Source organism: Myotis davidii, unplaced genomic scaffold (genome assembly GCF_000327345.1).
Source record: "Myotis davidii unplaced genomic scaffold, ASM32734v1 scaffold964, whole genome shotgun sequence".
Classification (NCBI taxonomy): Eukaryota; Metazoa; Chordata; class Mammalia; order Chiroptera; family Vespertilionidae; genus Myotis; species Myotis davidii.
Window position 1 is genome coordinate 1,887,579 of NW_006298351.1, and position 12,859 is coordinate 1,900,437.

At 37.5% G+C, this 12,859-nt stretch overlaps 1 protein-coding gene across 1 annotated transcript in view; it reads right to left on the reverse strand.

Moving 5' to 3' along the window:
- STOM (stomatin) overlaps positions 1-6,332 on the reverse strand; it is an 18,591-nt gene extending 12,259 nt beyond the window's left edge. The window contains exons 1-3 of the mRNA XM_006774018.2: positions 6,328-6,332; positions 2,651-2,834; positions 1,643-1,715 (exon numbers count right to left, since the gene is read on the reverse strand). Coding sequence (XP_006774081.1) covers positions 1,643-1,715; positions 2,651-2,834; positions 6,328-6,332 — 262 coding nt within the window. The remainder of the gene's footprint in view (positions 1-1,642; positions 1,716-2,650; positions 2,835-6,327) is intronic.
- Positions 6,333-12,859: the final 6,527 nt, after the last annotated feature.

Here is a 12,859-nt window from a genome sequence, read left to right on the forward strand (position 1 = left end):
TAGGTAGGGGGGTAAGAGATCAACCAAAGGACTTGTATGCATGCATATAAGCATAACCAATGGACATAAGACACTGGGGAATAGGGGAGGCTAGGGGACTGTCTAGGGCGGGGAAAAAAATGGACACATATGTAATACCCTTTGTAATAAAAAATAAAATTAAAAAAAAATAAACAGAGACGATTTGACCTGGCAAAAAAAAAATAAATGCCATTTAACAAAGAAAAATCAACCAAAAAAATGAGTTCGCGTGTCAGAGGTGACATAGGTTTGCCATCACTGATCTAAACGGTCTACTTCATCCTTCAATTCTAATAGCAGCAACCTAATGGACTATAACTCACCAGTTCATCTCAGTGAATGAGCCAGAAGCTAGGAGTGTTATTCTTTACTCCTCTTGCTCAGTTCCCAACCCTAACTGTCCCCACCAAGGCAGTGGATTTCATTTCCTTACTCCACTGTGACTGTCACTATTTTCACTAGACCAATGCAATTGATTCTAAATCATCTTTCTATTTCTTCCAGTGCCTCTCCTCCGATCCATTTTCTAAGCTGCAAGCAGAGTACTCTTTCCTGAAATACAAACTCCTGAATGAGTCACACAAGGTTCTGCATGACCTGCTCCCCTTACCTCTTCATTCATTCCCCTCTCCTCATGCCCTCCTCTCTGGCTGGGCTGAGCGACCTGCAGTTCCTGGAACCCGAAGTACTCTTCTCAATATGGCTGTGTACATGTTGCTATTTCTGGGGGGAACACCTCCCCTAATACCTTTCTATGCCTCAAGACTCAACCAAGTTGTCATCTCCAGGAAGCTTTGTCTCATCCTACTAGTTCGGGCCAGTCACTCCTCTCTGGGTTTCCACAACTACCTGGATCATAATACTTATCACAAGGGACTGTAACTTTCTGTCCCCCCATTGGTATCCCACCACTAGACAGTAAGATCCTTGAGGGCAGGAACTGTGTTATAGTCTCCCGTGAATTCCCAGAGCTTGGAACACAGTAGGAACTTGATGCAGGGGGTCCCGCGGGGGTGAGGCCGACGGAGTCCTATCGAAGCATGCCCGACTCCGGAGACAGGTTCAAGACGCAGTCTGAAGTTTATTGTTTAAGTGCAGGGACATATATAACATTCCAGACCAATCAGAAGTTTACAACATCCTTAGGGCAACCAATGGTAGGAAAGTTAGGGTACTATGTAGGGGCTCTAGGGGGCTTACTCAGGCGGGCGCTGCCACTTCCCCGGTGTGCCGAGGAAGCTTGTATAGGCGGAGTGTGCTCACGCCATTGCATCCGCCACTGCACTGAGATAAATCTCCTGAGCTCTTCCCACAGGAACTTAATCAAAATTTGCCAAAAACAATGACTCAAAGCCTTTATTTTAGTACGGATTCTCATGCTCCAACTTCCACTGCTGTAGCTACTCTTAGCCCATGATAATCTTATCTCAAATGGGAAGGGGAAGGGAGAGGAAGGAAAAGGGTAGTTATAGCAAGACTGTCTAACACCTCTGCTATTGCTATACAACTTTTGTTATATGAAGAACTCTTTTCTAAGTCAACAGAGAAGAGAAAGTATAAGGGAAATCACATCAATAAAAGGAAGAATGTCAGTCTTCAAATCTAGAATCTGAGTACTGACCAGGTCCTTTGGCTCCTCCTTGTAAAATGCGACCCAATCTAAAGATGATGGCTCTTTCATATTCTTTTATGATCTAGATTAAAAACACAAATAAATAATAATTTAATATGAAGAGTACAAATATTTATATGCATAGCTTTTAAAATATATATTTCTGCTTTAAGCAGCTTACATGTCTCTATTTTGTTTTCTTCTCTATAATCCAGATTATATCTACAAATATGTCCAATGTTTAGTACCTCCACTAAGTATGATATTTATTTACTTAATTTTTTTACTAATTATAAAAGCAAAAGATATTCATTGTCTAAAATCTGGAAAGTATAGAATAGTATAGAGAAGCAAATCTATCTATAACCTCACTCCTCAACTGTTAGTTAACATTATTAAATATTACCTCCTGCGTTGTTAATACAGGGAAAAAAAAGACGAACTTCTCATAGTTTGTCTCCTGATTTCTTAAATTATGATAATAAACTTACCTGAAAATTCTTGGAACACATTTTGATCATTTTAAAATATGTAAATTATAGTCACTTATCAAAGTATTAATAACTTTATAGAAAAAATAAGCAGCATTTGGGAAGCACTTATGTGACAACCACATTTAATTACATTAATTCATTTGATCTTCACAATGGCTCTGTGGAGTGTTATTATTTCCTCCCATTTTACAGGTGAGGAAACATAGTAAAGGTCACACCAAAAACAATGGAGCCAGCAGTCAAACCTCAGCATCCTGACTGGAGCAATTCTCATAGGACCACCCCATATCCAGTAAATGGTGATTTTAAACTTTCGGGAAAGACGGACTAAACTATGGCTGAAAAGAACCTTTAAGATTCTAATATAATAGGTGGCCAGGGTGAATTTTCCAAAAGAGAGATGAAGGAAAAAGAATTATAAGCCAGTATGGTCTCTATCTCTCTTAACACACATGCAAACACAAAGTGGGTTTATGTAGTTAGGAGTTGACACCTTCCCAGATGTAGATGAAATATTCTTTACCTTTATGCACATCCATATTGATAATGGGAAAGTTATAATTGTTAAAAAGAATGAGACATACACCAAAATCCATCCACAAATTCCAAGGCCTGTATCGGGGCTATCTGTGAAAACAAAAAATACACAGCTCTTATCATTGTTACCAGCACAATTGCCACCATCTTCATTCTTATTCACTGAGCACCTATGCCTGGCATTATACAAGATGTTTTACATGAATTTTCCCATCTAATCCTCATAACAACCTGAAGTGTAGGTGCTACTTTCCCCAATTTACTTAACATGACAACACAAGTATTTTTTACATTATTCTTTTCTTTATCCAGCACCTAATATTGATTATGCCCTGTACTTTGCACTGCAGTCATAAAAGTGAATAAGACCAATTCTAGCTATCAAGGTGAAAGTTTAGTGGGAAAGATAATTAGATTATAATACTAGATGGTAAATGCAAATATAGAGTATCTGCTCAAAATATTTTGAAAACACAGATTACGGGTAACACAATTGGAATGGAGGTGAGAGTGGAGCGGGGTCGGTGGGTAAGTGATGATGGTTGTCACAGGGCCTTCTTGTGGGATGTAATGGTTTGGGAAATACCAATGAAAAGAAAGTGGAAAGAAGGAAAAGGACATTTAAACTGAGGGTATAGCATAATTAAAGGTGAAAACTATACATGAGGATAAACTCACTTAGATCCTCTTTTTAAAAATGACACTACAATATTTCAATAGGTATATGAACCATAGTTTATGAAATATTTACTGATTAAACAGTTGTTTCTGATATCTTAGGATTATAAACATGCTGTAATGAACATCTTCGTACATAGTTTTCCTCTCACATTTCTAATTGTTTTTTTCTGTAACATGCAATAGCTTTTTGTCTGATTATAAAGATAATTCATGCCCCATGCTAAAAACTCAGAAAAGTATAAAGAAGGGAAACATTACATAATCCAAAGATAATATTCTCCTAAACCTTTTCCTTGTACATGTTCTTATAATAAAATTTGTAACCTATTTTTCTTCCCTCTTGATATAACTCTAACCTTCAGCTTTATTGCTATGCATTCATGATTTTTCTGTTTTAGTTTTTTTTTTTCGTCAGTTATACTTGTATCAATTTAAAAGAGTTAAATAGTTCTACAAGACTAACACAAAAAGAGCAGTTCCCTGTCCACCTCTTCCAATTTCTCTTTCCTCAAAGGCAACTGCTGTGGGCTATTTTGGTATTTACCTCCCTGTTTTCAAATAGTTTGCTTATTTTGTTACTTCTTGCTTTTTCAAGTTTTGAGCATTATCTACTGACTTTCCACTATGGAAGAGAATTTAGTTCTCTTTCCTTCACTTCCCTATCCTATATAATGAAGAGCTAATATGCTAATGGTTGTGACACCCTCACGCTGTAATGACCGATCAGCAGGAGGCTGTGTGCGCGGCAGGCGCGTGGGTGGGTGGGGACATGACACAGTGTCCCCGCCCAGAGGGGCTTAACAGAGGTGGGACTGGCTGGGTCTGGGTCTTGCCCAATGGCAGTCAGACATCTCCCAATGGGTCCCAGATTGCGAGAGGGTGCAGGCCAGGCTGAGGGACCCCCCCTCCCCTGTGCATGAATTTCGTGCACCGGGCCTCTAGTATAAATATAACCATCCTTTCAATAACATCATAATTTTGATTAGACCAATATCAAATTTTATATTATGAATATCAAAGTGCAATTCAAAGCTAAGCCATGTTGTGAAGAATAGTTTTCCTTTCCTATAAACTCCCCCCCCACGCCCCCACCCTCCAGAGTCATTGTGTTGTTTTTTCCCTTTGCTTAGTTTCCCTACCCCTCCCCGCTTTGCTTAGTTTTCAGGTGCTCATTAATTTAACTTCAAACTTTTCATCAAATGTGTAAATCTTTCAGAAGGGTCAGAAACTCTTATCAATTTCATCTTTCGAGAAAGAGTCTCTCTTGGAGCCAAGTCTGTACTCATTATCTCAGTTGGTGTGCTTAGCTGTCACTGTGATTGTCTTTCACTATCATCCTGGAAAATTCCCTTTCCTTCCTGTATCTAGTGTCTTCCTCATTTTTTGTTTGTTTTTCTTTGTTTGTGAAGAACAGAGGGAATGAGTAGGCCAAGGGATACTATCAATTTTCTTATCAACTACAGAAGGCTCCTGCTCTATTTCCAGCAATTGTCTTAATCATTGGAGGAAGATTGGCAAGAGGGGAACAGGTATGCCAGTCACTGCTCAGGGCAAAGATGGCAGAGACAGAACTAAATAAATAGGAGGCCAAAAAATAAGCAAAGTTAAGGCTGGGGGCATGGGAGAAAAAGAGAGATACAAGTTGCATCCAGGTCAAGTGCTCCAATACACAGAGTACTTTAGTCATCTATGGCTTTGCAGTCTTCTGATCCTGTGTCATAGTGTGAGGTAAACATCCTTATGCGTGTTTAATAAAAGTGATCTAACTTAATCCTGGAGGTTTCTAAATTGTAATTTTGGGGGGTATACACATATTCACAGAGAGAATATACCAAGAAGGCCACATACTAGTAATAACACCTGATAGAGGCTTGTGGAGCAGCCGCTATCAGGTGTTATTATGAAATCTCCCTAGCCATTTTTAAATGGTTCATTATACACTAGGTGCACTGTGTTAAATTACTTTAGATGTATATCTCATTTACTGCTTACAAAGCCCTGTAAAGTATTTTTAATTCCATTTACAAATGAGGTGACTGCAGCAACATGACTTTCCCAAGGTCACACAAGAGAGTACCTGGGACTCAAATACAGGTCATCTTACTCCAAAGCCCATGTTCTAAATCAACTCACTCTGACCCTTTTCCTATGAATAAAATAAAATAAATCTTCATTAAACTTTCGTGTTTGGAGCATCTTAAGACAGTATTAAAAGTAGGAAAACAAGATAGGAGTTCTGAGAGTGAAATCTGATATTCCTACAGAGGAAGCTCTCTTAATTCCAGCCCTGTCTATTTATAGACAACAATAGTCTCAAGGCTCTTAGCCAGAGTCAGGTCTAGGTTTCCAAAGTGAAATGGATTCCAAACAAGGAACAGATCGGCCTCCGTGCTTTCTAAAATACCCCTGTATTGCCAAGTCTCCCATATCTGTGTCTCAAATAGACTAGTAGACTATAGACTCCCTGAGGGTAGGAATGTTTATTATTCGTTTTTTATTCTCAATGTCTAGCACAGTAACGATAATATAGTGGGTATGAACTAAAATCTTACCAAGCTTTCCCACTAGATGTGTTTTCCTTCCTCTGAGTCTTGATAGCACTTTTTAAACCTCTCTTATGACACTTATATTATGCCTAATACTTTAATCTATTGTGCATTCATAACCCTTATTAGACTGAGACTTCCTGAGAATCTGATATGCTTCCTTAGACTGGGAGCATCTAAGTTTCCATTTAAATCCTGTTACTTCTTAGTTGTGTGATCTTTACCTCTTTGACCTTTAGTTCCTTCACCTGTAATATAAGGATAATTAGACTGGCTTTGTAGGGTTGAGGTAGTGCTCAATAAATATGGATGGCAGTTTTCAGTAATCCTCCAAATTTAATCAAGTGTTCAAATTTTCCCAATAAAAATGGGAAAATAGGTAGCATTTACCTATTTTGATAAAGGCCTCTTAAACTCGTACTGATTTTCCCCTTACTTCATGCCTCCCTCCTGCCAGGCTAGGCTTGGACATTCCAAGACCCTCAAAAATCTCATTTAAGAATCGAATTACTAAATTTTTGAAGAATTATCTACAAGAGGACAAGCCAGAATGTCTAGTCCAATGTGTGTGTGTGTGTGTACTCAGTTTCCATTGTCACATTATGAGTATTCAGAATTACAAATCAAGAGGAACAAGAAATTAAGTGGATATTCTGAAAACTGGGCCTGGACTTTCACATTTCAAATGCTCAGCTAGAAATAATAAGTGTATACACTGGGGAAAAGTCATCATATCATATTATTCAGGTGCCTTTAAAATAAAACTATCCTGTTTTCAACCCTCAGAATTCTTCTTCACTTGGTCATAGCTCAAAAAGTTCATAAATCACATTCCTCAGAGAGGTGAGGTTTAAATTCCACCAGGCATAAATGAACCTTAGTCACCTAACACTTAAGGTCTAAACAGCAACATATTCACATCTAAATATATATTTATATTTCATTGTTTCATGGAATATTTATATGATGAACATTTCGGTTGTATCCAGTTTTCTCACTTACAAACTCTGCTGCATTCAATATACGTTTAGCAAAATTTCCATAATCATTATGTATACTAATTTTGCTGAAGAGACGAAATTGCATAATTCTTAAATTTCTCTTATTCTGGAGGTATCTTTTATTACTACTAATAAAAGCCATTTATTGAATGCCTATCACGTCAGCCACAAGCTCTTATTCCCTAAATACATTATTTCTAATGTTTACAAAAATCTGTAAGTAGGTATAAAGTATTCCTCCCAGGAATCCCAAAGTAATAAAGCAAAAGACTTTCTTGGAAGAGACAAAAGAAAACAAACAAAAAACATGAAACGAGTGAAAAAAGTTGTACAGTAATTTTTGTTTGGTTAGCTTCTAGAAAAGTAGTAAAATATTCTTTTCAAGATGTTAACAGGCATGATTTCAGAGCACTGTATGGTATTAATGATCCCATGTCTGCTGATTTATGTTAAGGTCAACTGAACGTGGCACTGTGTACTGGCAATCACATGGAGAAATACATTCCATTTAGTAACGCCACTTTCTTCTAAAATTTAAAAGATACTGGATTTCCTCTTCAGGGGAAGGTCAGAAACATGTCTTACACAATATCTGAAAGTCTGACTCAGATTCATATGCATGATTACACACACAAAACGGAACGGATAAGCCAAAGAAATGCCTAAGAGGCAACCTGTAATGGACAATCTTTCCTTCCCCTCTCCTAGAATAAAGGTGAAACACTTGATGTTGTAAATTGCCAAGAATAGTTTGGGTGGGGAAAGAGAGGATGGCAAGGAGGTTAGTCTCAAAAATACATGCTATCTGGTTCTAACAGCACCAGTAGGTCAAAATGAAAGACTTTTTGAATTTTTCTTGAAAGGATATATGTTCTTTTTGACTGCTACTATTCTTCATCAGAAATTATATGTCAGGATTTGGCAAACTTTTCCCATAAAGGGTGGGAAAATAAACGTTTTAGGCGTGGTAGGCCATGTGTGTTGTAATTACTGAATACTCTGCCACAGTAGTACAAAAGTAGTGACTGTCTATGGTACTAGGTGGGCACATGAATTATTGGAGGGAACACTTTGTGAAGTATATGAATGTCCATCTGCTGTGCACCTGAAACTAACATAAAATAGTGTTGAATGCAAACTGTACTTGAAACATTTTTTTAAAAGGTTAAAAAAAACCAATACCTCTTCAGGGGGTTAGTGTGAAGAATAAATAAGCTATTATGGAAGATACCTAGTGCCATCAGGTACTAAAAAAAATAATTGTCAAATAAATAGTTATTGAATGAGTAGAGTGATTCTACCATTTCTTTGGGAGGAAGAAAGACTGCCTATTACATAAGTCAAACTGAAACTACTTGTCAGCAGACAGGATCCAATCAGTTCAGTATCATCCTCTATCCCAAAGCATTGTCGTATTGCTTTCCTCAAATGTGTTCTTTCCTCTTTTTAAAATAAGACCTTTTGCCTGGCTGGTGTGGGTCAGCAGTGGAGCATTGACCTAGGATCAAGGAGGTAAGAATTGGATTCCTGGTCAGGGCACATGTCCAGGTTGTAGGCTCAATCCCCAGTTGTGAGGCATGCAGGAAGCAACCAATCAATGATTCTCTCTCATCACTGATGTTTCTATCTCGCTCGCTCTCTCCCTCTCCCTTCCTCTCTAAAATCAATACAAATGTAAAAAAAAATAAAATGAAATAAGACCTTTCCCACCCATGAAGTTAGAGAATTCAGAAAGGTAGAATGGGCTGAGTATGACCCATGTCTGAAAAAAATAGAAACAGTTATGTTCAGAAAAATGTGAGAGAAAAACAATTTCATAATGGTATTAAGTTAATTAAATTTAGCCTGAAATATATTAAAACAAACCCCCTACTTTTCTTTTTTTTTCTTGTTCAGCTTTCACTTACTAGTAGACATCTTAAAAGTATCGCTAAGTAAATTTTTCTCATGAAAGTATTTGGAGGTTACCATCATTTTAATTTTTTTTTCTTAAAAAAGGGAAACAGAAGCATTAAGAAACTAGATCATAAGGCTCCCAATTTTTTAGCTGAGGCCCAACAGCTTAGCAGTAGCCATGAGCTTGCTTGGAGATTTGGTGTCAGATTCCAATTCTACCACTAAATTTTCTCATTAGTAAAATGAGGGAAGAGAACAGTACTTAATACTGTTAATGAAGATCAAAAGAGAAAATTATGTAAAGTGCTTGCCACTTAGAAAGCACTTACTAAATAGTAGCTATTATTATTACCACAATTTTAAGACCATTATTGATATAGTTTATAGGAATAAACTTTTTACTAAATGAATTACCTGCACACCATAGAGAAAATATCAAGACTAACAATCTGCGTGGGGACTCAGACCACATTGGGGGAGGTAAGTCAGAATTCTAAACTTTCTTGTACTGTCTTCATACAACTTTATAAAATTTCTTGTATAATTACTAGGCTTTCTGGAAAGTCATTAACTTTTTTATTTTCCCCATTAAATATCTTAATAATTTACATTTTAAAGTTCCAAGAAGACATTCAAATAAATTTTCTCATTTGATATTCAAAACCTTGGGAGATAGATATTGCAATAAGATTACACCCAATTACATATGAGGAATTGACTATGGGAGTTGCCCAAAGTAACTCATGTAGTAAGGGTTGGTATTGAGATCTCAATTCAGATCTTTGAATTCTAAATACTACAGCAGCTTGACATAAATGCACACTCACAACTGAATAAGGTTGGCATAGTTTTATTGATACTTTAGGACAGATATTTTATGGTTTGTATCTTTAAGACTAATCTACTGAAATGTCAGGCCACAATACTTACGGCTCAAGTTTCTTTACCAGTCTCAGAGTATACACAAAATTTTTTAAAAAATGGAGGAACAAGTGTGTGTGTCAATAGAGAATTGACACTTTCTTCTTTCTATTGATTGTAATATCTAACTTCTCTCTTTCCACATTTTAATTAAAAGGAGATTCTGTATTAGATACAATATATATTTTTTGACAATATCCAGACAAACAGTCTTCCTGTAATAAGAACGTATAAGGAACATGATGTTCACACCCTAAAATCAACAGTTTGGGTTATAAAAAACTTAATAAACTATAGACAGGAAAAAACTTTCCACCAACATAAGCCAAACAGGTAACAATGTGATTTATTCCACGGAGGATCTTTACTTCATTCACTCCTCTGTTTCCTTTATCTTTCAACCAACATTTTTACAAACCCTACTATGTACTTGATACTGAACTTACTACAGCAAAGGACAGAATCTCTGTTTTCAGAAACTTTTCTGGTCTAATAAGGTGAATAATTATAATACTGTGTAATAAATATTATGATAGAAGTATACATAGAATGTCAGGCAGACAGGAGAGATGCTCATTTTTTCATGGTTACAATAGTTTTCAGGAACATATTTTTTCACCCCTACTTAAAAGATATATATTTTAATCTAATCTCTATCATTTTAACATTAAAATTTATTTTACTTTAAAAAATTATTTTTCTTTGAAGCTAACCAGGCAATTATTAACTCTGTCTTTTGCAGCATAAAATTTAAACCATCAGGTGTACCTAGAACCTATTTAACCATTAAAAAATAGATAAATCCCAGCTTTTCTATACTTAGTCTTCCGTCTGAGTTAACTTATAACCATTGATGGTTTAACTAGATTATTTTTTATAAAAATATTTTTTAACTAGATTAATTTTTGAAGAAGTTACAAAGTTCCCCCAATCGGATGGCTGTAACAACTGAAATAAACAATCAGTCCCTAGCTTCTGCTTATTTTCAGGCATGCTCCCAAAGGGATTTGTTCTGTTGACATGACTCTTAATTATAATACATTTCTTTACAATCCATTTGCATTCAATTTCATTACAAAATGAATGCACTGGCTTTAAGAAAAATTAGTCTTGCCCAAGGTTTGGTCATATTTATGGTCCTACGACTAATTATCAGCAAAAGCATAAAAGGGACAGAGTTAGGGCTTTTATATTCCACTGCTTCCCTCAGAAGCAGCCCTCTGGAGCTGTCTTATTCAAGAGATCTGGATTGAAGCTAGGTTCCTCTGGGCTTGCTTTGTTTATTTGTCTCTCACTTTCAGTGAAATACTGAACAAGATCCTCAGTTTGGGTATGAATTTTGGAGGTAGCTCTAGGATAGAAAAATGGTTTGGAAAACCAGATGGCCCAAGTTTGAAACCTAGCTCTAATCACACACAGGTGTCTGTCATTTTCCCACTCTGAGCCTGTTTCCTTGCAGTAAAATGTTGGATAAGGATGTCTTCCTTGTGGAATTGTTAGAGGATTGCAATTAGATAATGTTTGAAAGCACTCAGACTGTGGTAAGCAATCAATAAATTCTATTTAGTAATAAATTCTAGTAATGGCATTCCTACCAATGTCAGATCTCCAAGGTTTACATTAACAAAAAAAGTGCACTAACTGAAAACTTTTTCACTAATATTTTGACTGCAAAACAAGAGATTTTTTTTTAGCATTTGTAGAAGAAAGTGATCAACATGCATGATTATTGCACTGGTAAGAACAATATTATCAATTGTGTCACTGATGTATTGAAACAATCCAGTAAAAATAAAACAATGCATAATTTTCACTAGATTCTTAAAAGATTTCTACAATAAAGTTAAGTGTAAAACCAAGAAAAAGAACTTGGAAATGAACACTGGTCTGTGACCATGGCAACAACTAAGGCAGTGGTTCTCAACCTGTGGGTCGCGACCCCTTTGGGGGTGGAAGGACCCTTCACAGGGGTCGCCTAAGACCATCGGAAAACACATATATAATGACATATTGTTTTTGTGATTAATCACTATGCTTTAATTATGTTCAATTTGTAACAATGAAAATACATCCTGCATATCAGATATTTACATTACGATTCATAACAGTAGCAAAATTACAGTTATGAAGTAGCAACGCAAATAATTTTATGGTTGGGGGTCACCACAACATGAGGAACTGTATTAAAGGGTCGCGGCATTAGGAAGGTTGAGAACCACTGAACTAAAGGGACATTAAGTACAAAGATCATGTTTATTCCCAAAGAACTTCTAGAACAGATTTCCCACCGCAGTTTCACCAAACTTTCAGACTCCCACCAAAAGGTCAGCGTACCAGGAAAAGGACCTGCCCACCTTCCTATCTGTTACACCGCTGATTTGGGAAGACAACTCTACAAAACGCCCACTAGAGAAAAGTGAGGGATAAAGATTTCTATTATTCTCCTGATACTCCTGGAACTAAAGACAAGGATGGCTGAGCAAGGGAAATGGAGCTCATTTGGGGTGGGCGGACAAGGCTGGCTTTGGGAATAATCAGTATAGATGAGTTCACTATGGTGTTCCTTGTTAGGGTGCTGGCAAAGCCCACCCAGCCCCCTACATTCCTTTCACTGCGCCATCCGGTCTGAGGTTCCATCCATGGAAATGATTCCTTCGGGTCGCCAAGAGCCCCTGGGAGGGAACCAGCACTCCTGAGAGGTCTGTGGCCTCTCTTTAGGAACCCGCTAAGGAGTTCGCTGACAGTGGTTCAAGGTGACAGCTTTCTCAAGGGCACTAGTTCCTTCACAGGAGAACATGACTGAGCCACTCACAGTTAGTTTCTGCTTTTCCAGACTGGGAAGGCCCTGCTAGGATGGGAATGAGGGTAGGGAACTTGGAATTAATTCCTTGTGAGGGACACAAGCCCCCTAGACTCTGAGTCTAGGGCCTAGAGCGAGGTCATTAGGGCAAACTGAAGTGGAGGGAGCAGGATAGGGCAGAAAGTGAAGCTGGGGAGAGATCCGGGGAGGATGCCCAAAGGAGACTTCCTCCTTTCCTTCCGCAAATACGGCCCATTATGTATAGGAGCTGGGGGCGAAACCTCCCAGGTCGGTTTTGCTTCTAACGAGTAAGTGACCAAGGTTTGGGGTCGGGGGTGGGGCCGGGATGT